This window comes from Notechis scutatus, chromosome 4 (genome assembly GCF_049901735.1).
Source record: "Notechis scutatus isolate UNSWTSFEM ecotype Mainland chromosome 4, rNotScu1.2, whole genome shotgun sequence".
In the NCBI taxonomy this organism is placed as follows: Eukaryota; Metazoa; Chordata; class Lepidosauria; order Squamata; family Elapidae; genus Notechis; species Notechis scutatus.
The window spans coordinates 445,864-472,975 of record NC_142012.1 but is presented as its reverse complement, the minus strand read 5'-3'; the positions used below and the strand labels follow the sequence as shown (position 1 = coordinate 472,975).

The window sequence follows — 27,112 nt, the reverse complement described above, 5'->3', positions numbered from 1 at the left end:
CCCAGGCCTTAATGGCCCACCCATTAACAAAGGTGGGGGTGAGCTTCTGCTTCTGAGTTTCTACTCTTTTTAGAGGAAATATTCTGCCTTTTTAATATTTCCTAGGATATTTCAATTTTCTAGGAGAGGGAAGGGTGCTAACTTCCTACAAAATGAATTAAAAAATGATTATTAATGATTATAAGTAAAGTGAAGATAAAATGAGAGATATTAAGAAGTTATTGTAGTGATTTACTGGAGAGGATATATACAGTTAACTATACATACAGTTGATTATTTAATGGATATTAGAATTGTACAACAAGAATATTTTATTATGATTAAAGTAGGGGAATGGAAAATACCATGTGGATCCTAAATATATTAGTTTTATTGTATTTATTATATTTTTACTCTTTTTAGATTGTTTATTATATATCAGCTTAGAGAAAATTAAGGACAATAATGATGTGTAATGTAAAATAAAATAGATGGTAAGCTGAAAATGGAAATAATAGGGGAGAAAGAATTGAAAACTTATGTATGGATGAAATGATATTGATATTGAATTAATGAATTGAAGTATGAATTGCAAATTTATTTAAAGATGAGTGAAATGGGTAATAATATGAGTTAATATTATATAAGATTGATGGAAATGAAAATATGACTATGTGTTATAATCTGGAAACATTTTGCTCACGTAAAACGATGTATAAAATTTAAAAAATAAAAAACTTTTTACAAAAAAAAAAAGTAAATGCGAATCACTTTCCAAGCTTGTCTGAATTGGATCCCGTGACTGTGGAGATCTTGTAATGGTTTGTAAGTGTGAAACATGGTCGTAAGTGCTGGAGGTAGATGCCACCTATAAAACATCTTATACAAATTCTCTTTATATGCTGTTGACATTGTTATTTTATAGTTTTGAGTCCATAATTTCTGCCATTGTTCTAAATCTATCCTATATCCCAAAATTTTCCCCCAGGCAATCATTGTTAGGAATCAGATAAGTTTAGAAAGGTCACTTCCAATTTCTGTTATTCTGTTATTCTATGTTCTATGTGTTTTCAACCTCAGCAACATTAAACTGGCTGGACCAACTCCCAGAATGCCCTAGCCAGACATGGTAGCTAGGGAATTCTGGGAGTTGAAGTCCACCCAGCTTAACGTTTCTGTGGATGGAGGGAGGGAGGGAGGGGGAATTCTGGGAGTTGAAGTCCATCTTTCTTAACTGTAGAGTTGTAATTGCAGGAATGTTCCAATCTCGGATAGCAAACCTCAGATAAAGAATGTTTCCAAGCAAATACAACTCAGGTAAACAAAGTCACTCATCTAAAGGAGGATTAGAGAGAGGAAGTAAACATATGTTAGACTTTAACTAGAGATAATTAATTGTAGGGATTACTGTACTAAACAGTAACGAAAGTTAAGCAGTAACCAAAGTTAACCAGTGATGGAGGATAACTAAAAATGTGTATAAATGCAAGACTAGACTCCAATAAAGATAATCATGATTCAGTTGTTCATGATCAAACAACTCGACTGCCTCATCCTTAAAACACTTAACATTACTGAATATGGCTGGCTGGGGAATTCTGGGAGTTGAAGCCCAGTTATCTTAACATTGCTATGGTTGACAAACTCTGGTTTGTTTTGTGATTGTGCAATGCTGGAGGGACAAGGCTGCCCTTTTCAGTCGTTGTAACAAACCATTTGGTGCTTTGTACGAGGCTGTTTTCTTTAGCCATAATATAGCCATCATGGATACCCATCTAGACTTGTGGGACAGCTCTATGGTTAAGAAACTGTTCCAAATGACTGAGTTGGCCACTTCAACACAACCACAACCATAGCCACAACCCAATCAACGAGCGTCCACACAGGTGAGTTAGGTTAACCCCAGGAAGGAGCAATCATTTATTGATCTGGGCAGAATGGAGAAATTGAATTGAATTGAGCAGCCTGGCTTTCTTCGTGAGAGAAATTCTGCCATTGTTCGTGTCCGTCACAGCTGACCACAATTTTACCAAACCTGGTTTGTAGCCATTCATTCAAGACTGAAACCACGATACACAGGTAGCCCCCGACTTCCAATGGTTCATTTAGTGACCGTTCAAAGTTACAACAGCCCTGAAGAAAAGGGACTTACAACCATGTTTCACACTTACAAACCACTGCAGTATTGTTGTGGTTCGCTGGCAGCCTGTGGTATAAATAGGCATAACTATTCATGTATTTATGTATAAATATGTAAATAACTATGTAAATATATGAAAATATGCCATAAATGTAAAATAATTGTAATAATATTTAGTAATATTCTATATACTTAAGAATATGTCAGAGTGAACACTACTACAAATATGCTCCAATGAATGGAGATATGTTTTTAATTGGTTTTTTTAATTGTAGAATTTGTTTAATAAAGTTTTTTTTAAATAAAAAAAAAATGAAATGGACCATGTGGTTGATCTGGAATCTATTCCCACGTTTTCTTTAGTTTGGGGTGGGATAAAGCGTTGCCAACATCTCTACAGCCAGTGTAGTAACTCAGTTGTGTAACTCACTCACACACCAGGCTAACAACCCCACACACCTTCCCCCACCCACCATTCCTGGACAACAAGACCCCAACCCTTAAAGAAGCATCCCAGCCATAAAAAAAAATGCTGGCCTTAGATCTTTTATGGCCTTTGAGTTCCTGCTTCTCCTCCCACCACGCATAATAGGAGTTAACAGGAATCTACAATTATAGCTTGTTTTCTGTTTATCTCCATTCGAGGGAAAATTGTGCTTTTGTTCTGGCAATTTGCATTTCAGCTCCTGCTGCTTTAAGCAATGGCGTTTTTTTCCCCCATGCATTTTTTAAAAAAACTGTCACCTTCTGGTAACTTCAATCTACTATTTGCAGCTGTTTGCTTGAGATTGTTGTCTCTCTGTCTCTCCCTATCTCTTTGTGTCTCTCTCTTCTCTCTCCTTTTCTGTCCCTCTATTTGTCTCTCTCTCTCTCTGTGTGTCTCTTACTACCTCTCTCTCTACCTCTCTCTGTCTCTCTCTGTCTCTCTACCTCTCTCTCTTCTCTCTCTCTTTCTCTCTTCTCTTTTTCTCTCCCCTCTCTGTCTGTCTCTTCTCTGTCTGTCTTTTCCTTTCTCTGTATCTCTCTTTCTGTCTCTTTCTTTCTCTTTTCTCTCTCTCTCTCTCTCTCTCTGCCTCTCTCTCTCTCTCTCTTTGTCTCTCTCTCTTCTCTCTCCTTTTCTGTCCCTCTATTTGTCTCTCTCTATCTCTGTGTCTCTCTCTACCTCTCTCTCTGTCTCTGGGTCTCTTACTACCTGTCTCTACCTCTCTCTCTCTCTGTCTCTCTACCTCTCTCTCTCTCTCTCTCTCTCTTTCTCTCTTCTCTTTTTCTCTCCCTCTCTTGTCTGTCTCTTCTTTGTCTGTCTTTTCCTTTCTCTGTATCTCTCTTTCTGTCTCTTTCTTTCTCTTTTCTCTCTCTCTCTCTCTCTTCTCTCTGCCTCTCTCTCTCTCTCTCTTTGTCTCTCTCTCTTCTCTCTCCTTTTCTGTCCCTCTATTTGTCTCTCTCTATCTCTGTGTCTCTCTCTACCTCTCTCTCTGTCTCTGGGTCTCTTACTACCTGTCTCTCTACCTCTCTCTGTCTCTCTACCTCTCTCTCTTCTCTCTCTCTCTTTCTCTCTTCTCTTTTTCTCTCCCCTCTCTTGTCTGTCTTCTCTGTCTTCTTTCTCTGTATCTCTCTTTCTGTCTCTTTCTTTCTCTTTTCTCTCTCTCTCTCTCTCTTCTCTCTGCCTCTCTCTCTCTCTCTTGTCTCTCTCTCTTCCTTTTCTGTCCCTATTTGTCTCTCTCTCTCTGTGTCTCTCTCTCTCTCTCTGTCTCTCTCACTACCTGTCTTCTGTCTCTCTCTGTCTCTCTCTCTCTCTTCTCTCTCTCTCTTTCTCTCTTCTCTTTTCTCTCCCTCTCTTGTCTGTCTCTTCTCTGTCTGTCTTTCCCTTTCTCTGTATCTCTCTCTCTCTCTCTCTTCTCTGCTCTCTCTCTCTCTCCTCTCTCTCTCTCTCTCTCATAAGCTAGTTGCATGCAGGGCTGAGAAAACATCATGTCTTAAATATTTAGCTTATCAGTCTCTCTGTGGTAGATAAAGTCAAGGGTGTTGACCAGCAGCATGGGAAAAATCTGAAAGCGCTAAAGAAATGAGGAATTAGCTCTAGGTTTTAACCCACGATTTCCTGACAATTAGAATACCTTGTCTCTCCAGAAGTTGTGGGTGCTTCAACACTGGAGGTTTTTAAGAAGAGAGTGGACAACCGTTTGTCTGGAATGGGAGGGGGGTTTCCTGCATAAGCAGGGGGTTGGACTAGAAGACCTCCAAGGTCCCTTCCAAATCTGTCATTCTGTATTCTGTAAAAATTCAAGAGAGAAGGACTAGGGATGAAACGATAGTTCTCCGGTCTTGAGGGGCTGCCCCAAAGAAGAAGAATGGGATCCATCCATTCTCCAAAGCCCCCGAAGGCAGGACAAGAAGCAACAGATGGAAACTAATCAAGGAGAGAAGCAACCTGGGATTAAGGAGAAACTTCCTAGCAGTGGAGACAATTAACCAGTGGAACTACTTGCCACCAGAAGTTGTGGGTAGTTCATCACTGGAGATTTTAAAGAAGAGATTGGACAGAGATTGTCTGGAGATGGTATAGGGCAGGGTCTCCTGCCTCAGCAGGGGGCTGGACTAGAAGACCTCTAAGGCCCCTTCCAACTCTGTCATTCTGTTATCTCTTGGTTTTGTTTTTGTTTTTTGTTTACTCTCTTGTAGGTAACTGCCAACGATATGCAATGCCGATCTTGGCTGGAGATTCTGACCTTTCTCTGTTCTATTAAAAGGTTTTTCCACTCAGATTCTGATCTGTGCTATTTTAGAGTAAAGATTTTTCCTCAGGAAACTAAGAACGCATTCAACTGTATGCTTGACCTATAAAAAAATCCAATTTTTTAAACAACCGGTTCTGTGGGCGTGGCTTAGTTGGTGGGCATGGCTTGGTGGTCATGTGAGTGGCTGGGTGTGGCCAACTCAACATCACTCACATCAAGGCACGCATCTCCTTACCAGGCCTCTCGTGACCGTGGGGATGCTGCAACAGTCGTAAGTGTGAAAAATGGTCATAGGTCACTTTGTTCAGTGCCATTGTAACTTGGAATGGTCACTCCACACAAGCAAAGTGCCAGCAAAGGAGGGGAAATAAACTCCTGAGAAGTTCCTGAGACAGGAAGTCTAGTCCTGCCAAGAATGTAATAAGGGTAAACAGAGAGGCAGTTTCTGTAAGCAACACCAGAATGTTTCCTTCCTGCCTTCCTTACAGGATTAGACCAGTAATTTCTTCTAACAACCGGTTCTCTGAACTGCTTAGAATGTTAACAACCGGTTCTAGCGAATAGGTGCGAACTGGTAGAATTGCACCCCTGCTGCTATCCCTGGGGTAAACCAATCATTGGACGTATGTATAAGTAAACTCCTACATTTAGAGCAGGGGTGTCCAACCTTTCACCTTCCCTGGGCCACATTAGAAGATGAAAATTTGGTTTGGGCCGCACATAATTAAATTAAATTAAATTAAATTAAATTAAATAATTAAATAAAATAAAATAAAATAAAATAATTAAATTAAATTAAATTAAATTAAATTAAATTAAATTAAATAAATTAAATAAATTAAATAAATTAAATTAAATTAAATTAAATTAATAAAATAATAAAATAAAATAAAATTATTATTTATTATTAATTATTTATTAAAAATTATTTATTTTTATTTTATAATTTTCGCCAAATTTTGCGGGGAGGGGGGAAAAAGCTCGCCCGCCTCGCGCCTACCTCTCCTCCTGCAAATTATTTATTTTTATTAATTTTCCGGCCAAATTTTGCGGGGTGGGGGGAGGGAGGGAAGAAAGCTCGCCGCCTCACGCCTACCTCTCCTCCTGCAAATGCAGCAGCGGTGGCGGCGGCAACAGCAGGAAGTGGCGGGGCGGGACTTTTGAGCTGCGGCTGCCCGCCTTTTCTGTTGCTCGCCTCGCCCCGCCTCGCGCCTACCTCTCCTCCTGCAAATGCAGCAGCGGTGGCGGCGGCGGTGGCAACAGCAGGAGGTGGCAGGGCGGGACTTTTGGGCTGCGGCTGCCCGCCTTTTCTGTTGCTCGCCTCGCCCCGCCTCGCGCCTGCCTCTCCTCCTCGCTGGATCTTTCATGAAGGTTGGGGTGGGCGTTGGGCCGCATTACGAGGCGACCTGGGCCACATGCGGCCCATGGGCCGCGGGTTGGACAAGCCTGATTTAGAGTATAAGAATAAACACAGTTGACTGGGAAAAGAAGAACTTCTTGACTTGGGAGATGCTTGACTCAGGAATCATGTGTACGCGTCCTTGATTGCAACGCTCTTCTGTGTTTTCCTGCAGGAGGGAATCCCAGAGACAGGAGGGAACCTGAGTCCAGTTTCACCATGAAAAAAATCAGCTTCCTCTTGGCAGAGATCCATGATTTTACTTCCGAGGAGGCTCAGCAGCTGCTGCACAACAAATTTGTGGTTGTGATAGGAGACTCTAGTAAGTGTTGCTAGGGAATTTGTGGGGCGAAAGAGAGACCGCCAACTCTGGAGTACCCAGGTAATCCTCAACTTACAACCATTGGTTTAGTGATGGAGTTTGAAATTACAGGGTCCCTGAGAAAAGGGCCTTATGACCGTTTTTCACACTTACGACCATTGCCCCATTCCCCGTGGTCACGCAATCACTGAACCGGCTGTTACCCCGGCAGCATCCCACCCACCGGTCGTAAGTCACTTTTTTTTCCAGTGCCTGTCATGCCCCTGTTGTAGTCTGAATCCGAGGAGGAAGACGAACAGCCGACAGGGAGCGGGAGTGTGGCTCCGTTGGCTGGGGAGGAAACTGGGGAAGGGCAATGTCCGGCTGGCCAGAGCAGGGGAGAGGTAGAACAAGGGAGAGGGAGTTCAGAGGAAGACCCAGGCCCACCCCCTCTTCATCCTAGGGCACACAGGGAGGAACGGAGAAGGTGGGTTGTGTGGCTTACAGGGGAGGAAAGGGCCCTGATTCCCTTCATTAGCCACAGCTGGGAAGAGAGTTTTAAAGAGATGCAGGCTGAGTGCAGCAGCTTCTGGGAGCAAACGTGAATTTATCTTGTGTTGACTTTGTTTATCTGTGTTCCTGGCGTCTTCCCAACTGGGTTGAGTTACTGCCGGTCCTTCATGTCTGGAATTCTTGCTCCTGCCCTGCCGGACTAATTACCTCATTTTGCCTTGATTGGACTTATAGTTACAGTTTTAGTTGACCATGTTTTGGACTTGATTCCCTGCAGCCAAAGGCTGTTCCTGGGAGAGTTTTTCTCCAGCCCAGAAGGTAACCAGGACATTGAGGGCAAAGTTGGAGCTAATAAAGGGACTCCTACTGATCATCTGGCTGTGTTGCCTTTGTGCCACGCCCCTTTGGGTCATCACAGTGCTGTTGTAACTTCGGACATTAAACGAACTGTTGTAAGTTGAGGACTACGCAAATCTACTTCAGGGAAAGCTTCCTCCCCCTCCTTTAGTCCTAGGAGCAGATATCTCCATAAATTGATTTGGAACGATCCAAGAAACAATTTTTTTCCTGGTTCCTCGGTTGTTGTTTTTTTTGTGTGTGTTGAAATGGGGCCAGGTGCAGAGATGGGTCATGCTGACCTGGCCTTCAACACGCCCGACGTCAGGTCTCATGTTAGCAAGGCCAGACCAGGCAGCGAAAAATTTGGGCAAAATATAGCAGAATTGCCGCCCCCTCTTTACTAAGTTAGCCGCTGTTTGCTTGGCACAAAAAAACCCCAAACATTGACAGCTGGAAGCTAAGAACAGGAGGCTGAGTAACCTTGAATCCTTCCCAAATTCAGCGCAGCCCTAAAAATAGAATAAAATAAGATAAAATGAAAATAAAATAAAAAGGCACTGTCTCTAATCAAGTAAAGTGAACCCAAGTGAAGACATAAAATCACAGTACTATCTCGTCAAGTAAACTGAAGTACAGTGAAGAAAGGAAAGGAAAGGAAAAGTACTGTCTCTAAACAAGTAAAATGAAATGAAGAAATGAAATGTAATAATAAAATAAAACGGTACTGCTTCTATACAGGTGAAGTGAAGAAATAAAATGAAATGAAATAATAAAATAAAATGAAACGGTACTGCCTCTAAACAGGTGAAGTGAAGAAATGAAATGAAATAATAAAATAAAATGAAAAATGAAATAAAAATTGAAATGAAATAATAAAACAAAACAAAATAGTACTGCCTCTAAACAGGTAAAGCGAAGAAATAAAATGAAATGAAATAATAAAATTTATTATTTATTATTTCAATTCATTTCTTCACTTCACCTGTTTAGAGGCAGTACCGTTTCATTTTATTTTATTATTTCATTTCATTTTTTATTTCATTTTTCATTTTATTTTATTATTTCATTTCATTTCTTCACTTCACCTGTTTAGAGGCAGTACCGTTTCATTTTATTTTATTATTTCATTTCATTTTATTTCTTCACTTCACCTGTATGGAGGCAGTACTATATTCCAGTAAACAAGGGTGGATGTGGAAAATAACAGATGGTGTAAGATAAAATGAGTAATTAAATGTACTTCTTCTTTTTGGTATATATGTTATTTTCCTTTTTTGGTATAGTTTAATAAAAGTAACGCCCCGGGCTAAGCTGAGGTCATAAAATGTGTAAAAGTGACGCCTCAGGAAGAGCCAGGGGGTTCAGAATTTGCCATGCTAATGCTCTGAACCTTGTGCACAAATAAAAACCTGTATTCTCCAACCTTTCGTGGTCTTGTGTCCTGATTTGGAACCAAGATTTGCTGCTACAAAATAAAATGAAAAATAAAACACTAAAATAAAATAAAACGGCACTGCCTCTAAACAGGTGAAGTGAAGAAATGAAATGAAATGAAATAATAAAATAAAATGAAAAGGTTCTGTCTCTAATCAAGCAAAGTGAAGTGAAGAAATGAAACAAAATTAAAAAGGTACTCTCTAAACAAGGTGAAGTGAAGTTGAGAAATGAAATGAAATAAAATAAAATATGACATCATTTTCTAAGCATCTGAATTTTGATCAAATGGCCATGGGGACGATGCAACAGCTGTAAGCATGAAAAACAGTCATCAGCCGCTTTTTTCAGTGTTGTCATCATTTCAAGTGGTTACTAAATGAACGGGTTGTAAGTTGAGGGATATCTGTACAGAATGCCTTATCTGAGCACACTGCAATTACTTTCTTTTTTAAAAAAAAATCAACCACCTTAAGCAGAATAATTGGTATGTGTGTGTGTGTTAATTTTTTGGTATTGTTGGAAGGAGAAATGGTCAGATGGGGATATTCTCCAGATTAGGTTAGATTAACAGAGTTGGAAGGGACCTCGTAGGTCATCTAGTCCAGGGGTCGCCAACCTTTTGGACCTCAGGGACCACCAAACTCATAGTTTTAAATCCCAGGGACCACTAACCGGTTCTGTGGGCGTGGCCTAATTTGTGGATGTGGCTTGGTGGTCATGTGACTGGCTGGGCATGGCTTGTATGTAAATATTATAAATATTTACATAAATATTGAATTTTTTATTTAAAAAAAGAACAACTTTTACCCCAAATCAGGCAAAGCAGGCAGGCAGATTGAGTTGCTCACAGAATCACAGATTCATTCAGAGATCTATCTATCTGCCATCGGCTAGCTCAGTCTGTCACATAAAATGGCTTGCCGTGAGTCTGCACTGAATAACTGAACCTTCAGTCCTAAGGGAGGTTCGGCTGTGCTTAAAAGCAGAGTCGAAGATCTAAAGACTAGCTAGAAAGCATGAAATCCAACCATTTCCTGCTTCCTAGCTAATCTAAATCTCCCGGCACAGCAAAACACCTGATGGTCGGAAAAATAGCAATTTAGCAGGCAAGTTTGGCGGGTAAGGAGTGAGTGGGTGGAGAGGGTTCCCGCAGGCCATGTGGGCTGCGCAGCCTTGTGTTTCTGCGCAGCCTGGATTAATTGCTTTGGAGGGGTGTTCTGGGGGTGAGATTTCTCTGCGGCCCACCAAAATTTTCTTGCGGCCCACCGGTTGGCAACCACTGATCTAGTCCAACCCCACCCCCACTCCCGCCCAAGCAGGAGACCCTACATCACTTCTGACAGGTGGCTGTCCAGTCACTTCTTGAAAGCCTCCAGTGATGAAGCTCCCACAACTTCTGAGGGCAACTTCTGTTCCATGGGTTGATTCTCACTGTCAGAAAGTTTTCTCCTTAGTTCCAGGTTGAATCTCTCCTTGTTCAGTTTCCATCCATTCTTCCTTGTCTGGCCTTCTGGTGCTGTAGAAAATAGCTTGACCCCCTTCCTCCTCTCTGTTGCAGCTCCTCAAATATTGGAAGATGCTCTCCTGTCTCCCCTGGTCCTTCTCTTCCCTAGACTAGCCAGGCCCAGTTCATGCATCCGTTCATCGTAGGTTTTAGCCTCCAGTCCCCTAATTATCCTGGTTGCTCTTCTCTGCACTTTTTCTAGTGTCTCAACATCGTTTTTATAATGTGGTGACCAAAACTGGATGCAGTACTCTAGGTGTGGCCTTACTAAAGCTTTATAGAGCGGTATTAGTCTTTATAGAGTAGGTCTTTATAGAGTAGGTATAATGTAGAGAAAAGTAAAGTTCTACACTTATGCAAGAAAAACCAAAAGGACACATATAGACTGGGTGAAACCAAGCACAATAGCAGGAACTGTGAGAGGGATCTTGGAGTCTTAGAGGACAACCAGCTAAATGGGAGCCAACAATGTGCAGCAGCAGCCCAAAAAGCCAATGCAATCCTAAATTGCATCAACAGAGGAATACAATCGAGATCAAAGGAGGTACTAATACTACTCTATAAAGCCTTAGTAAGACCACACCTAGAGTCCTGCATCCAGTTTTGGTCACCATACTGTAAAAAAGATGTTGAGGCTCTAGAAAAAGTGCAGAGAAGAGCAACCAGGATGATTAGGGGACTGGAGGCTAAAACATATGAAGAACGGTTGCAGGAACTGGGCCTGGCTAGTCTAGGGAAGAGAAGGACCAGGGGAGACAGAATAGCAGTCTTCCAATATTTGAGGGGCTGCCACAGAGAGGAAGAAGGGGGGCTATTTTCAAAGCATCTGATGGCCAGTCAAGGAATAATGGATGGAAACTGATCAAGGAGAGATTCAACCTGGAAAGAAGGAGAAACTTTCTGACCGTGAAAACAATCAACCCATGGAACAGAAGTTGCCCTTGGAAGTTGTGGGAGCGCCATCACTTGAGACTTTCAAGAAGAGACTGGACTGCTGTCTGTCAGAAATGGTGTAGGGTCTCCTGCTTGGGTAGGGGGTTAGACTAGATGACCTACAAGGTCCCTTCCAACTCTGATTATCTGTTAAATCTATTAGATGATGACCACTTGACTCGATGATCAACGGAAGGGGAAGAAAAGCGGAGGTTTGCTAGAATGGTTCCCTATAGCTGGTGTTGAGCCAAAAAACAGTTCCAGAATTTGCACTCGGAGCCTGAATCCAGCTTGCCTTCAAGCAGTGTTTTTTTTTTCAAACTTGGCTCCTTTAAGAGGGGTGGACTTCAACACCCAGAATTCCCCAGCCAGCCATCTGGGCGTTGAAGTCCATCCCTCTTAAAGCAGTCAAGTTTGGTGGGGGGGAAAGGTGTCTTCAAGAATATCCAGATCTGGTGGCTGGCTCGAATCAATAATCAGAGAGGACAATTTTGAATTAATAAACTAAGAATTGAGTAAATTGCAAACATGACAGAAAAAGGTAATATGGGAAATGAACATAGAAATGAGATGAAAACGTCAAATAACATTGTAAATGAAGATATGAGAATATTCTAAGGAAAATGAAATAAGTTATCATATGAATTAGAATTGGATAACTTTAATATTTAATATTAATAACAAAATGAATAAGTAAATATGGTCATGTTTGTATTGAGATGTGAAACCTGGAACCAATACTGCTTGCCAAATAATAATTTTTTATTTAAAAAAAAAATTGAGGAGGAAATTGAATAATGAAATTACTCGGTATGTCTAACTGATATGGTGCTTGGCAACTAGGAGAGAGTATTGAAATGTGGAAAATAAGCAAGGAAGGATTTTGATTTAATGTGAATATGGGTAATAAATGATTGTATTATTAAGCTTGTCTATACTAAAAGGTATGATATATTGATGCTACGCAGTTAGTGTATTGTTGTGTATGTGTAGACTGAAATAAAAAAAATTGTAAAGAAAGAATATCCAGATCTACACACACACACACACACACACACACACTCACATACACATATTGCATCTTGGTTTACTTTTGTTTGTTTGTTTCTTTTTCCCACATTGCAGACTACCGTGCAATATATAAAGATTTGGTCTATTTTCTGCAGACAGATGAGTTTGTCCCTACTGCAAAACTGAAGGACAAGGTACTGCCTCTAATCAAGGAGAACATTTGTGGCTTGGGGTTGAAAGGAAGGGTCCCTGATGCTCCCTCGGCTTGGGGGTGGGGTTTCCTTTCAGACGTTTCATGACCCAACTAGGTAACATCATCAGCGTTAGAAGGGAGTGGGGTTTGCAAGAGGAGGAAGAGGAGGAGGAGTTGGACTGTGGGGTCCTTGATTCTGAGTTCCAGTGTTTTCTTGCGTACATTTCATTACCCGGGTCTCATGACATGATGCCTCATCATCAGTGCTATAAGGAGGTGGGATAATAGTGATGATGTGACCTAGTTGGGTCATGAAACGTCTGCAAGAAAACCACCAAGCTCACAGAGCACCAAGAACCCCACAGTCCTCCTCCCCCTCCTCCTCCTCCTCCTCCTCCTCCTCCTCCTCCTCCTCCTCCTCCTCCTCCTCCTCCTCCTCCTCCTCCTCCTCCTCCTCCTCCTCTCTATAAATTTCCCTCTCTTCTAGAACTGATGATATTGCCTAGATGTATAATGCAATATCTGCAAAAATAACCACCAAGCTAAGAGAGCATCAAGGACCACATAGTCATTGTCTTCTTCTTCTCCTTTCTTCTCCTCCTCCTTCCTTCTTTCTTCTTGTTGTTTCCTCTTGTTATTTCTTCTTGTTGTTTCTTGTTTCTTCTTCTTCTTCTTCTTCTTCTTCTTCTTCTTCTTCTTCTTCTTCTTCTTCTTCTTCTTCTTCTTCTTCTTCTTCTTCTTCTTCTTCTTCTTCTTCTTCTTCTTCTTCTTCTTCTTCTTCTTCTTCTTCTTCTTCTTCTTCTTCTTCTTCTTCTTCTTCCCCTCCTCCTCCTCCTCTTCCTCCTCCTCCTCCTCCCTCCTCTTACTCCTCCTCTCTGCTAACCCCACTCCCTTCTAACTCTGTTGATGTTACCTAGTTGGGTAGCGAAATGTCTGCCAAAAAAACAAAACAAAAACCTCACCAAGCTCAGAGAACAGCAAGGACCCCATAGTTCAACCCCGAGCAACAAATATTATCTTCTCACGGGTACACTAGGTGTTGGTTAAATGATCCTAAAGGTTGGCTTTGTGGGGTCCTCTTTTTGGCCAGTTGGATGGATCTAGTGGCCCTTCGGACTTTCATGGTCCCCTATTTGTATTTACCGAGACTTTCTCTGCTATCAGTGTTGTGGTCCGCTGGCATCCTGCGGAGACGGCAGCAGATTCGGACAGCAGGGAGGAACATGGGCCAGTTCGGGAGTCTGGGGAGGACTCAGACGAGGGTCCTGCGTCCGACGCAGAAATGGGGCCAGGGCCATCTGGGAGTTATGTGCTGACTCCAGAGCCTCCAGAATCTGGCAGCAGCGAGGCAGAGGAATAGCGGGAGCCTGTTCCCAGTGCGCACATGCGCAGAGCTGCCAGAAGGCAAGAACAGTTAAGACAAAAGGGGCGACTCGAGAGTCAGGCTTGGAGGTGATTGGTTCTCCCATAAAACATAAAGGCGGAGCAAAGGGACAGGAGCCTTTGCAGGAAGCAACTTTGTTCATTCTGGTCGTTGGAAACCTGAAGCTCGGTATTGAATTTGTGCTCCGTTTGGCCTTGTATAACTAATTGGACATTTAGTCATTGGCAGCATTTCAAGGGAGATAAAGGTGGGTGCTTATCAGACTTATCCCAAAGGACTGTGGCAGATTTCATTGGGACTCTTTACAAACTCTTTTGAGACTCATTACGGGCTGCGAATGACTAAAATTCACAGCCGTTGAAATAAAGGAAAAAAAGGGGTTTGGGGACTAACCTGTGTTTGTTCGTGTCTCCATAAGCCTTGGTCAGGACAATCCGGGTTTTTGAACGGTGCCATCTTGCCTTGCAGCACGAGGGCGATTTCTCCAACGATTGCCTGGTGGAATTGAACGAGTCCCAATCCAGAAACGATTACCATTTGGTGCGCCAGTACCGCACCCCACACCACCTTGTGCGCTTCTACTTCATCACCCGTGCTTATTCGTCCTATGTGGAGAGCATCTTGAACGACTTCCGGGCGGCTCTGGAGGCGGACCTGGTCCCCGATGTTGTCATCCTGCATTCTTGCCTCTGGGACCTCAACAGGTAAATCGGACCGACCGGTCCAGCCCGACTGCATGGTCCTCGACGTACAACTGAGGCAAACTTATACTGTCTCTAATCGAGGAGGATATCTGTGGCTCGAGGAGGGGGTTGAAAGGAAAGGTCTTTGGGGGTCCCCAAGTTTGGGTTTTTTTCCCCCTTTTGGACATTGGATGACCCAACTAGGCAACGTCATCAAAGCTCAAAGAGAAGGGGTGTTTGCAGAGAGGAGGGGAGGACTGTGGGGTCCTCGGTGCTCTCTGAGCTTGGTTGTTTTCTGCAGACGTTTCATGACCCAACTAGGTAATATCATCAGGGCTAGAAGGCAGTGGAGTTGAGTTGGAAGAGGAAGAAGAAGATGGGAGGAAGATAAAATGAGAAGCAGGAGGAGGAAGAAGGATAGAAGAGGAAAAAAGAGAAGGAGGAGGAGGACTGTGGGGTCCTCGGTGGTCTCTGAACTTGGTTGTTGTTTTGACCCAACTAGGCAGGCTGAAGGCGTTGAAGAGGAAGAAGAAGATGGAGAAGATTCAGGAGGAGGAAGGATAGAAAGGAAAGAGAGGAGAGGAGGATGACCCAACGTTTAGGTAATATCATCAGTGCTAGAAGGCAGTGGAGTTGGAGGAGGAGGAAGAAGATGGGAGGAAGATAAAAGGAGAAGCAGGAGGAGGAGAAGGATGGAAGAAAAAAAGAGGAGGAGGAGGACTGTCGGGGTCCTTGGTGGTCTCTGAACTTGGTTGTTTTCTGCAGACGTTACATAACACAACTAGGTAACATCATCAAGGCTAGAATGGAAGGGGGTTTGCAGACAGGAGGAGGAGGAGGACGTGGAGGAGGAAGAGGAGGAGTGGGGGGAGAACTGTGGGGTCCTTGGTTCTGAGTTCCATTGTTTTCTTGCAGACGTTTCATGACCCAACTAGGTCTCGTCATCAGTGTTTCAGGGAGGTGGGATAACCCTGACGATGTGACCTATTTGGATAATGAAACATCTGAACATCCTACCAGTTGAGCCCAACCCCACGGTGCTCAACGTACGACCGCAACGGAGCCCGGCATTTTACGACAACGCTAAGCGAGAAATGTGCGCTTTGTCCCATTTGACGGCCTGTCTCGCCTTGTTTGCTGAGTGAATCGTGGCCGCTGTTAAATGAGTCATGCCGTTGTTAAGCGAATCTGGCTTCCCCGTGGACTTGGAAGGTCACCAAAGGGGATTGATATGAACCCCGGGACGCAGCGAACCGTCATAAGGACAGGCCGATTGCATTAAAATTTGATCCCGGGAATGGTCGTTAAGTGTGAAAAATAGTCGCAGGTCCCTTTTTAACATGCCGTCCTAACTTGGAACGGTCCCTCAATGACCTGTTGTGAAGCCCACTCACTTCCCCATTCCGCGTAGATACCACGATGCTTTTTCCACGGAGCCGCCGGTCCCCAAAGCGATCCGAGAATACCGCCAGAACGTGGAGAAGCTCTTCCAAGCGTTGGACGAGGTCCTTCCTTCAAGCACTCTCATCATTTGGAACACGGCCATGGCCATCACCAAAGATGCCCGCGGATACGTCATCGAGGTGAGAAGATCGATGTGTCAGGATTCCGACAATTACCCCGATTTAAATCATGAGTCATGCGCCAAACTTCCAAAACATCAAGCATCGTCACAAAATCTCCAGAATTGTAAAGCCTACAAACTTGAAATTTGGCCCGTATATTCCTCTTGGCTTCTAGGGGCTCACTAAGAAAGGATTTTCCGAAATGACCATCAGAGCATTAGTATTTCCTATATTATTATTATTATTATTATTATTATTATTATTATTATTATTATTATTATTATTATTATTATTATTATTATTATTACGCTCTTATGCTAAGGAGTTCTACTCTCCCTCCCCACTTGAAAAGAAATCTCTTCCAAATGCAAACACTGAGGAGAAGAGTTCCAGTTCCAGTTTCACAGCAGCACCAAGCAGCTTTAATACAGAATAGTTGAGCTCAGCCACGCCCAGGCTCCTTGCTGTCTCCTTCTTGCTCACGCACAAATACTGTTTCAGTTTCCAAACAGCCCTCCACTCTCTCACACACTGACAGGACGCTAGCCAGATGAAGACCGATGGATGCTGGTAGGCAGAGGCAGAATTTCTCCCCCCTTATTTTCCTCCCCAAAAACTAAGCCCGACCACATAGTTTCGTAGCGAAGCACGGGAATCCAGCTAGTTATTCCTATTTCCCTTATTTAACTGTTCACATCTGTTTATATTCAAGTTTCATCCTTCATTCCTACATTGTTCAGTGTTTCAATATACAATTCTTATACCAATTACAATATTGTTTAAACATATGTAGTAGATCTATTCATATTCCTCCCACTCATCCAATCCATTTAATTCCACGATTAATACACCTGTGTCAGGATTCCAGCAGTTACCGCAATGAAATCATGAGTCTCGTGCCAAACTTCCAAAACTTCCAAAGGATTTATTGGGAATTAACATGTCCGGCACTGCCTGGGTGTAACTGACTCTGAGACACGTAATTCATTGTCACGCTTGACCCTGATTTTCCCTCCAGCCCCTGGTGGAGAATTCATATTCTCCAATGGGACACATCCATAGCCAAGAGTCATCAATCATGCTCTCCAGCTAGAATTTTGTGCAGCAGAAACTTCAGTCACCTAGTTACTATCTTTGAAAAACTATTGATGGAATGTGCTTTTGATATCCAAGCAAACCCCCTTTCCCCCCTCCCTTTCTGTTGGAAACTCTAAAAAGACCACAGAAATATTTTATGTGTTGACATTCGGCTGCCCTCACTTCTTGAAGGTGATCTGTGCAACACAAAAAAGAAAACAAATTGATTGCAGGTATAGGATTTAGGATTGCGAACTCCTGCAAGGCTTGGCTAGATTTTCTGCATGGAACCGCATCACAAGGTGATCCGTTTGGAGGTTCCTACTCTTTACCCAAGATTACCTTACATTAAATATATATATAAATATATATATAATATTCTTTCATTATCTAATTACTCATGGTTGAATTTTGGTTATTCACATTTATATTGTTATGAATTTTAATATTTGACTGCTCGTCGTGATATGATTTTGGTATGTTAACATTGCTTAACTTAGAATAATAGAGTTGGAAGGGACCTTGGAGGTCATCTAGTCCAACCCCCTGCCCCCTTTCATGATCTAATTACTCATGGTTGAATTTTGGTTATTCACATTTATATTGTTATGAATTTTATTATTTGACTGCTCGTCGTGATACGATTTTGGTATGTGAACATTGCTTGACATAGAATAACAGAGTTGGAAGGGACCTTGGAGGTCATCTAGTCCAACCCCCTGCTGGAGCAGGAGTGTCTTAATTCCAAATATTAGCCTCTACCTAGGATTGAACTCGCAGCCTCCTTGATTGTGAGGCGAGAGCTCCACCTCTAGGCCACCTGAACTGACTTGAGGATGGTGGGCGTTTTTTTGGGGGTGTGTCTCTCGCAGCAACCCTGCAAGGTGTCAGCCCAGGATATGATAGAAGCCAACTTCTACAGCACCAACCTGGCCCGAGGGTTCTGGTTCGACGTCCTGGACCTCCACTACTACTTCCGGTTCCTGCAGGACTTCCACAGCCCCGACGGCATCCACTGGAACTTCCGGGCCCACCGCTACCTGACCAAGCTCCTGCTGACCCACCTGGCCGAAGCTTGGCAGGTCCAACTGCAGAAACAGAGGCCGCTGATGGGCAAGTGGGGAAGGGGGGGGAGAAAGTGTGGGGGGAGGGGAGGGGGGCTTGGAAAGCAGGAGCCCCCCCTTGCAATGCTGGGTGGGTGGGGGCTGCTGGGATTCCCACCTCCTATTCCCCCCCACCAACTAGGATGCAGAGCTAGGCTTTTAAGGATGATGGAAAATAATTGGATTTAGGGGGTCCCCTTAAAAAGGGTAACTACGGTAAGAAGGAAACGAGTGGGTGAAAAAAAATGAATGCACACATACCGGCTGTTTAAAAAGTATCAGAAATGGCTTCTTTATAATTTTTCCTTTCCTTTCCTTCCCTTCCCTCCTTCCTTCCTTCCCCGCTTCCATTTATCCTTCATTCCTTCTCCTTCCTTCTTTCTCTTCCCTCCTTCCTTCTTCCTTCGTTCGTTCCCCCTTCCATTTATCCTTCCCTTCCTTCTTTTCTTCCTCCTTCCATCTATCCTTCTCATTCCTTCTTCCCTTCCTTCTTCCCTTCCTTCCTTCTTCCTTCCTTCCTTCCCCCTTCCATTTATCTTTCTCCTTCTTCCTTCCTTCTTCCATTTACCCTTCTTCCTTCCTTCCTTCCTTCCTTCCTTCCTTCTATTTATCTTTCTCCTCCTTCCTTCCTTCTTTCCTTCCATTTATCCTTCTCCTTCCTTCTTTCCCTTCCCTCCTTCCTTCTTCCCCCTTCCCCTTCCATTAATCTTCCTTCCTTCCTTCCTTCCTTCCTTCCTTCCTTCCTTCCTTCCTTCCTTCCTTCCTTCCTTCTATTTATCTTTCTCCTCCTTCCTTCCTTCTTCCATTTACCCTTCTTCCTTCCTTCCTTCCTTCCTTCCTTCCTTCCTTCCTTCCTTCTATTTATCTTTCTCCTCCTTCCTTCCTTCTTCCATTTACCCTTCTTCCTTCCTTCCTTCCTTCCTTCCTTCCTTCCTTCCTTCCTTCCTTCCTTCCTTCCTTCCTTCTATTTATCTTTCTCCTCCTTCCTTCCTTCTTTCCTTCCATTTATCCTTCTCCTTCCTTCTTTCCCTTCCCTCCTTCCTTCTTCCCCCTTCCCTTCCATTTATCTTCCTTCCTTCCTTCCTTCCTTCCTTCCTTCCTTCCTTCCTTCCTTCCTTCCTTCCTTCCTTCCTTCTTCTATTTATCCTTCTCCTTCCTTCTTTTCCTTCCTTCTTTCTTCCTTTGTCCCCCCTTCCATTTATCCTTCTCTTCCTTCCTTCCATTTATCCTCCTTCTTTTCCTTCCTTCCTTCCTTCCTTCCTTCCTTCCTTCCTTCCTTCCTTCCTTCCTTCCTTCCTTCCTTCTATTTATCTTTCTCCTCCTTCCTTCCTTCTTTCCTTCCATTTATCCTTCTCCTTCCTTCTTTCCCTTCCCTCCTTCCTTCTTCCCCCTTCTCCTTCCATTTATCTTCCTTCCTTCCTTCCTTCCTTCCTTCCTTCCTTCCTTCCTTCCTTCCTTCCTTCCTTCCTTCCTTCCTTCTTCTATTTATCCTTCTCCTTCCTTCTTTTCCTTCCTTCTTCCTTCCTTTGTCCCCTTCCATTTATCCTTCTCTTCCTTCCTTCCATTTATCCTCCTTCTTTTCCTTCCTTCCTTCCTTCCTTCCTTCCTTCCTTCCTTCCTTCCTTCCTTCCTTCCTTCCTTCCTTCCTTCCTTCCTTCCTTCCTTCTTCTATTTATCCTTCTCCTTCCTTCTTTCCCTTCCTCCTTCCTTCTTAATTCCTTTGTCCCCCCTTCCATTTATCCTTCTCTTCCTTCCTTCCATTTATCCTCCTTCCTTCCTTCCTTCCTTCCTTCCTTCCTTCCTTCCTTCCTTCTTCTATTTATCCTTCTCCTTCCTTCCTTCCTTCCTTCCTTCCTTCCTTCCTTCCTTCCTTCCTTCCTTCCTTCCTTCCTTCCCCCAATGGATGACAGGAGTTTCAAACCAGCCTACCCTTCTGCTGCAGAAGGGGCATGATGGCTCAGTGGTTAAAGACACCGGACTTGTCAGACGGAAAGCCGACAGCCCGGGTTCGAGTCCTGAGCTTCACAAGACGGGATGAGCTCCCGTTCCCTGGCTCAGCTCCTGCTCACCTAGCAGTTCAAAAGCCAGCAAATGCGAGTAGATAAATAGGTACCACTTCAGAGGGAACAACGTTCCATGCGCTTTGGCATATACCGGAAGTCCTCGACTTATGACCGCTGTGGAGCCCCAAATTTACGTGGCTCAGCAAGAAATTTGTTGAGTGACTTTTGCCCCATTTTACAACATTCCTTGCCCCGTTTATTAAATCAATCATGGCAGCTGTCAGTCACACGATTGTTACGTGAATCTGGTTTCCCCCTGGACTTTTGCTTGCCACTGAAGCAGATCACCTGACTCTGGGACACCGCGCCCATCATAAATATGAGTCAGTTGTCAATCATCTGGATATAAATCATGTGATACCCCCCCACGGGGATGCTGCCGCAGTCGTTAAGTGTGAAAAACGTTTTTTTCGGTGCCGTTAAGGTAAAGGTTTCCCCTTGCACATCCCTGCTAGTTATTTCCGGCTCTAGGGGGCGGTGCTGATCTCTGTTACAAAGCCAAAGAAGAGCCAGCACTGTCCGAAGACGTCTCCGTGGTCACGTGGCCGGCATGACTGAACGCCGAAGGCTCACGGAACACCGTTCCCTTCCCACCAAAGGGGTCCCTATTTGTCTACTTGCATTTTTTTTTTTAAATGTGCTTTCGAACTGCTAGGTTGGCAGAAGCTGGGACAAGGAACGGGAGCTCACTCCGTAACGCAGCGCTAGGGATTCGAACTGCCAAACTGCCGACCTTTCTGATCGACAAGCTCAGAGTCTTAGCCACTGAGCCACCGCGTCCCCTAGTTTGTAACTTGGAAGGGTCCCTAAATGAATTGTTGTGAGTCGAGGACTACCAGGGTCTTCGGACAACGCTGGCTCCCTCGGGGTAAGGAACGGAGATGAGCAGTGCCCCCTAGAGGTGGACACGACTGGACAGAGGAAACCATTTGTGATGACCCAAGGGGGTGTGGCACAAAGGCAACACAGTCAGATAATCAATAAGACTCCTTTTATTAGCTCCAACTTTGCCCCCAATGTCCTGGTTGCCTTCTGGGCTGGAGAAAAACTCTCCCAGGAACAGCCTTTGGCTGCAGGGAATCAAGTCCAAAACATGGTCAACAAAAACTGTAACTATAAGTCCAATCAAGCCAAACAGAGGCAATTAGTTGGGCAGGTCAGGAGCAAGAATTCCAGATGTGAAGGAACGGCAGTAATTCAACATGGTTGGGAAGATGCCAGGAATGCACATAGCCAAAGTGAACACAAGATAAACTCATGTTTGTTCCCAGAAGACGCCGCTCTCAGCTTGCATCTTCTTTAAACTCTCATTCCCAGCTGTGGCTAATGAAGGGAATCAGGGCCCTTTCCTCCCCTGTAAGCCATGCAACCCACGTTACTCCCTTCTCTGTTCCTCCTTGCGTGCCCTAGGATGAAAGTGGGCCTGGGTCTTCCTCTGAACTCCCTCTCCCTTGTTCTACCTCTTCCCTGCTCTGCCCAGCCGGACTTTGCCCTTCCCCAGTTTCCTCCCAGCCAATAGAGCCACACTCCCGCTCCCTGTCGCCTGTTCCTCTTCTTCCTCGGATTCAGACTCCGACAGGGCATGACATCTTTTTAACTTCTCCTTGCCTTCTGCTGCTGGAATAGGAACCTTTTCCTCATTCCTCCCATCTTCTTCCTTTCCAGGCATTCGGAAGTATCCAGAGAGTCGGAGGAGCGTGAACCCTACCTCTCCTCAGCTGATCCGCACCCTGTGGACCAACGGCTCAGCCAGGGACTTCTTTTCCAGGAGACCTTCTCACCTCCGTCGTAATGCCCACAAAAAGAGGCTAAGAGCAAAGTTGGGTCCCTGTTACTATTCGCCTGTCCAGCTTGGAGGTCCCGAGGACGGCCTTTACCAGGCACGCAACCCCTCGTCCTGGCCTGCATTCCCTGACCCCACTGGCTTGGAGAGGAGGCCCATAAGTACCTCTGAAGGCCCTCAATCCCTTCTAGGTTATTACCCTCCTGGCCCAGAACATGGGGGCTACGGCTGGTGGCCCGTAGGTCCTACTGAACAAGAGCGTGGCCCTCAACCCGGCCCAAATTTTAATTCTCACGCCCCGCATCACACGGGCTGGGAGAGTTGGCCCATATCTTCTTCACTGGAAGGAGGACGGTGCCTTCCACGCTACTACGACGGTCGTTCTCACGACCCATTTCGCGCTGCCTATGATGCTACACTCATAAACGGACAAGAATATCCCCCTCAACCCAACGCAGGTTATTCTTCGGTCCCAGATAGCAGAGCCCTACATCGTGTAGAGCAAGGGGTCCAATGCTATTCAGATCCTGACGTTTCTCCCTTCCAAGATGACTGGCTCACCAGCTTTGCTCCCCAGGGGTCCAGAGCCCACCCCAACGGTCCCCCTTCTTTCCCACAAGATGTGGGTGAGGCCAGCGGACCCCTGAGTCCTGTGGAACAGGAGCAGGGTCTCCAGCCCCATCATTATTCCCAGGCTGCCCAGGGACCTGATGATGACAGCTGGGTCATGGGTTTGCCCGAGCGAGCCCGCTGGCTCCCGTTTCACCCTAGGAGGGACCTGCCTGCCCATCACAATGTTAGGAGTGGCCCTTGGTCCACAGGTGGAGGTGAAGGAGACCCGGGCTTTCCATCCCACGCAGAAGGTACGTTCCTGGTTTTCCTGCCACTTATTTCAGGGGTGGGAAGAGGGCCAACCCAAGGTTTGAGCTGGAAGTGGGTGAGAAGGAAGGTTCTAGAGAAGTATGAATTGGAGGAGGAGGAGGAGGAGGAAAATGAATAATGTGGGATCCTTGGTGCTCTCTGAGTTTGGTTGCTTTCTTGCAGACGTTTTATGACCCAACTAGGTAACATAATCAGAGGAAGGAAGGAAGGAAGGAAGGAAGGAAGGAAGGAAGGAAGGAGGAGGAGGAGGAGGAGGAGGAGAAGGAGAAGGAGGAGGAGGGAAAACTGTGGGATCCTTGGTGCTCTCTGAGTTTGGTTGCTTTCTTGCAGACGTTTTATGACCCAACTAGGTAACATAATCAGGGGAAGGAAGGAAGGAAGGAAGGAAGGAAGGAAGGAAGGAGGAGGAGGAGGAGAAGGAGGAGGAGGAGGTAAACTGGGATCCTTGGTGCTCTCTGAGTTTGGTTGCTTTCTTGCAGACGTTTTATGACCCAACTAGGTAACATAATCAGGGAAGGAAGGAAGGAAGGAGGAGGAGGAGGAGGAGGAGGAGGAGGAGGAGGAGGGGGAGGAAGAGAGGAAAACTGTGGGATCCTTGGTGCTCTCTGAGTTTGGTTGCTTTCTTGCAGACGTTTTATGACCCAACTAGGTAACATAATCAGGGAAGGAAGGAAGGAAGGAAGGAAGGAAGGAAGGAAGGAAGGAAGGAAGGAAGGAAGGAAGGAAGGAAGGAAGGAGAAGAGGAGGAGGACTGTGGGGTCCTTGGTGCTCTCTGAGCCTGGATATTTTGTTGCAGATGTTTCACTACCCAATCAGGTAACATAATCAGAGCTAGAAGGGGGAAGGATTTGCAGAGAGGAGGAGGAGGAGGAGAACTTTGGAGGAAGACTGGGAGGACTGTGGGGTCCTTGGTGCTCTCTGAGCCTTATTGTTTTCTTGTAGACGTTTCATGACCCAAGGTGGTAACATCATCCATGCTAGAAGGGAGTGGGGTTTGCAGGGAGGAGGAGGAGGACTATGGGCACCTCGGTGCTCTCTGCACCTGGTTGTTTTCTTGCAGACGTCTCATTACCAAACTGAGTAACACCCTCAGGGCTTTAGTACCTTCCACTCTGCACTTCTTCCTAATCTCCCTTCTTTGCTTTCTAACAGAAATTCATCCCCGTGGCTTCTCTGGGCCGGAATGCTTTACTCACGAGGAAGACTGGGCTCCTTACAGCTTGCCATGCAGAATAGCCCGAGGCACCTGGATCGGGTCCCAGAAGATGCATTCAAAGCACCCTTGATGTACCAACCGTTGGCGCCAAGCCTGTGCCCCTTATGCTGCCAGCCGGAAGAGTTCCAGGGACTTTTATTAAAATCTAATGCCCATCTCATCCCCAGGGCCATTCCGTTCGGTGGTTTTATTGGTCACCAAAGACAAATGTGGCAGGACCGATTTTTTTTTTTCCTCCTGGGCTGCGGTTCCATCTTTGCCCACTCTGGACAATGTCTGGGCATCTCAGTTATGGAGCAATTGGGAATGACTCATTTGCGAATTCGGGACCCGCAATTCGGGATTTCAGATGTTGATGCAATGTTGGAAAGAAACAAAATCTGTGGTCATGCCCCTGTTGGAATCTGATTTGGAGGGGGAGGCCGAGCAGCCGACAGGGAGCAGGAGTATGACTCCATTGGCTGTGGAGGAAACTGGGGAAGGGCAAAGTCCGGCTGGGCAGAGCAGGAGAGAGGTAGAGCAAAGGAGAGGGAATTCAGAGGAAGACCCAGGCCCACCCCCTCTTCATCCTAGGGCACGCAGGGAGGAACAGAGAAGGGAGCAACAGGGGTTGCATGGCTTACGGGGGAGGAAAGGGCCCTGATTCCCTTCATTAGCTGCAGCTGGGAACACAGTGCTTAAAAAGGGAAGCTGTGCACAGCAAGTTGTTGGAAGCAAATCGTAAATTATCTTGGGTTCCTGGCGTCTTCCCAACTGTGTGTGTTTTGCTGGCCTTTCAAGTCTGCAATTCCTTCTCCCGCCCTGTCCAGTTAATTACTGTAGTGTGGTTTGTGTGCATGTTTACTTACAGTTTGTATGTACTTTGTTTTCGGACTGAATTCCTTCCACCTGGGAGAGTTTTTTTCTCCAGCTGAAGGTAACCTGGACATTGGGGGCAAAGTTGGGAGATAATAAAGGGGACTCTTCTTGCTCATTTGACTGTGTTTTTCTTTGTGCCACGCCCCTTTGGGTCATCACCATCTGGTTTGGGAGATGGCGAGGTTGTCACATCATTTGAGACCACAGAAAGGGACCATGGGGTCAGGGTGGGTGAGTAGTCTTCAAACTTGGCTCCTTTAAGATCTCCAGACTTCAATTCCCAGAATTCCCCAGCAGTTCTGGGAGTGGAAGGCCACACTGTTAAAAAGAGTTTCCAGCAGAAATTCAAGTCCAGAAAACACACAGGTGACTGATTCAGCAGGATCATTAACTTCTTTATAAACATAATGATATGAGTAAAGTTTACAATTCCATTTATAGATTCTTTCAATGCAACAGTAAGCAAAACCTCAGAGCACAACTCAGCTCCAGCAAGCAAACAAAGTTAGTTTTACTTTCAATTCTCAACACCAGGCTGTCAGCTCCCATTGGCTGGTCTGTTGCCCTGCTTACTCACTCCCTGACTTTGTTAACTATGTCTCTGCCTGTGAGACTGTGAAAGGGGATTTTGGAGTCTCGGTGGACAATCACTTAAATAGGAGCCAGCCGTGTGCAGCAGCTGCCCCAAAAGCCAATGCCATCCCAGGCTGCATAAACAAAGGGTGAGAATCAAGATCATGTGGAGTGTTCATGCTGCTTTATAAAGCTTCACTAAGGCCACAGTTGGAATAATGGCATCCAATTTACAATGTAAAAAAAAAAAGGTTGAGACTTTAAAAAGAGCGCAGAGAAGAGCAACCAAGATGGTTAGGGGAAGAATGAAGAACAGTTGCAGGAACTGGGTAGGTCTAGTCTAATGAAGAGAAGGACTAGGGGAGACATGAGAGCAGTCTTCCAATATCTCAGGGGCTGCCCCAAAGAAGAGGGAGTCAAGCTATTCTCCAAAGCTCCTGAAGGCAGGACAAGAAGCAATGGATGGAAACTAATCAAGGAGAGAAGCAACTTGGAACTAAGGAGAAACTTCCTGGTAGAACAAGCAGTGGAACGACTTGCCACCAGAAGTTGTGGATGCCTCATCACTGGAGGTTTGCAAGAAGAGATTGGACAACCATTTGTCTGGCATGGCATAGGGCAGGGGTCTTCAAACTTGACAGCTTGAAGACTTGTGGGCTTCAACTCCCAGAATTCCTCCTCCAGTCATGTTAGCTCAGGGATTCTGGGAGTTGGAAGTCCATAAGTCTTAAATTGGCCAAGTTTGAAGACCCTTGTGATAGATGATGGATGGATGGATAGAGATGGATGGATGGGGAAAAGACAGACAGGCAGACAGGCGGACAGACACATGATAGATCAGGGGTCTTCAAACTTGACAGCTTTAAGACTTGTGGGCTTCAATTCCCAGAATTCCTCCTCCAGTCATGTTAGCTCAGGAATTCTGGGAGTTGAAGTCCACAAGTCTTAAACTTGCCAAGTTGGAAGACCCTTGTGATAGATGATGGATGGATGGATGGGTGGATAGATAGATAGATAGGGATGGATGGATGGATGGATGGGGAGACAATAGACCGACAGACAGACAGACAGACAGATGATAGAATTCGGAGGTCTTCAAACTTGATAGCTTTAAGACTTGTGGACTCCCAGAATTCCTCCTCCAGTCCATGTTAGCTCAGGAATTATCGGAGTTAAAGTCCACAAGTCTTAAACTGGCCAAGGTTGAAGTCCCTTGGCATAGGATCTCCTACTTAAGGAGCGGGTCGGAGTAGATGACCTCCAAGGTCCCTTCCAAATGGGTTATTCTCTTACCTAAAATAGTACAGAGGGCCTCAGGCTTGAGCTTGGACTAGAAGACCTTCCGAGGCCCCTTCTAACTCTGTTATTCTGTTAAAAGACTGAGGGGCTCCTGTCCCTTTTGTTCCTGTGGGAAATCCAGAAAGGAAGACTGCCCCCTGTA

At 45.0% G+C, this 27,112-nt stretch overlaps 1 protein-coding gene across 1 annotated transcript in view; it reads left to right on the top strand.

Moving 5' to 3' along the window:
• LOC113430884 (uncharacterized) overlaps window positions 1-25,211 on the top strand; it is a 31,407-nt gene extending 6,196 nt beyond the window's left edge. Inside the window, exons 2-8 of the mRNA XM_087962619.1 lie at window positions 6,429-6,575; window positions 12,406-12,485; window positions 14,337-14,572; window positions 15,963-16,134; window positions 18,066-18,306; window positions 22,025-23,005; window positions 24,177-25,211. Of these exons, the coding sequence (XP_087818745.1) occupies window positions 6,473-6,575; window positions 12,406-12,485; window positions 14,337-14,572; window positions 15,963-16,134; window positions 18,066-18,306; window positions 22,025-23,005; window positions 24,177-24,310 (1,947 nt within the window). The 5' untranslated portion in view covers window positions 6,429-6,472 and the 3' untranslated portion in view covers window positions 24,311-25,211. The remainder of the gene's footprint in view (window positions 1-6,428; window positions 6,576-12,405; window positions 12,486-14,336; window positions 14,573-15,962; window positions 16,135-18,065; window positions 18,307-22,024; window positions 23,006-24,176) is intronic.
• The last annotated feature ends 1,901 nt before the right edge of the window (window positions 25,212-27,112 follow it).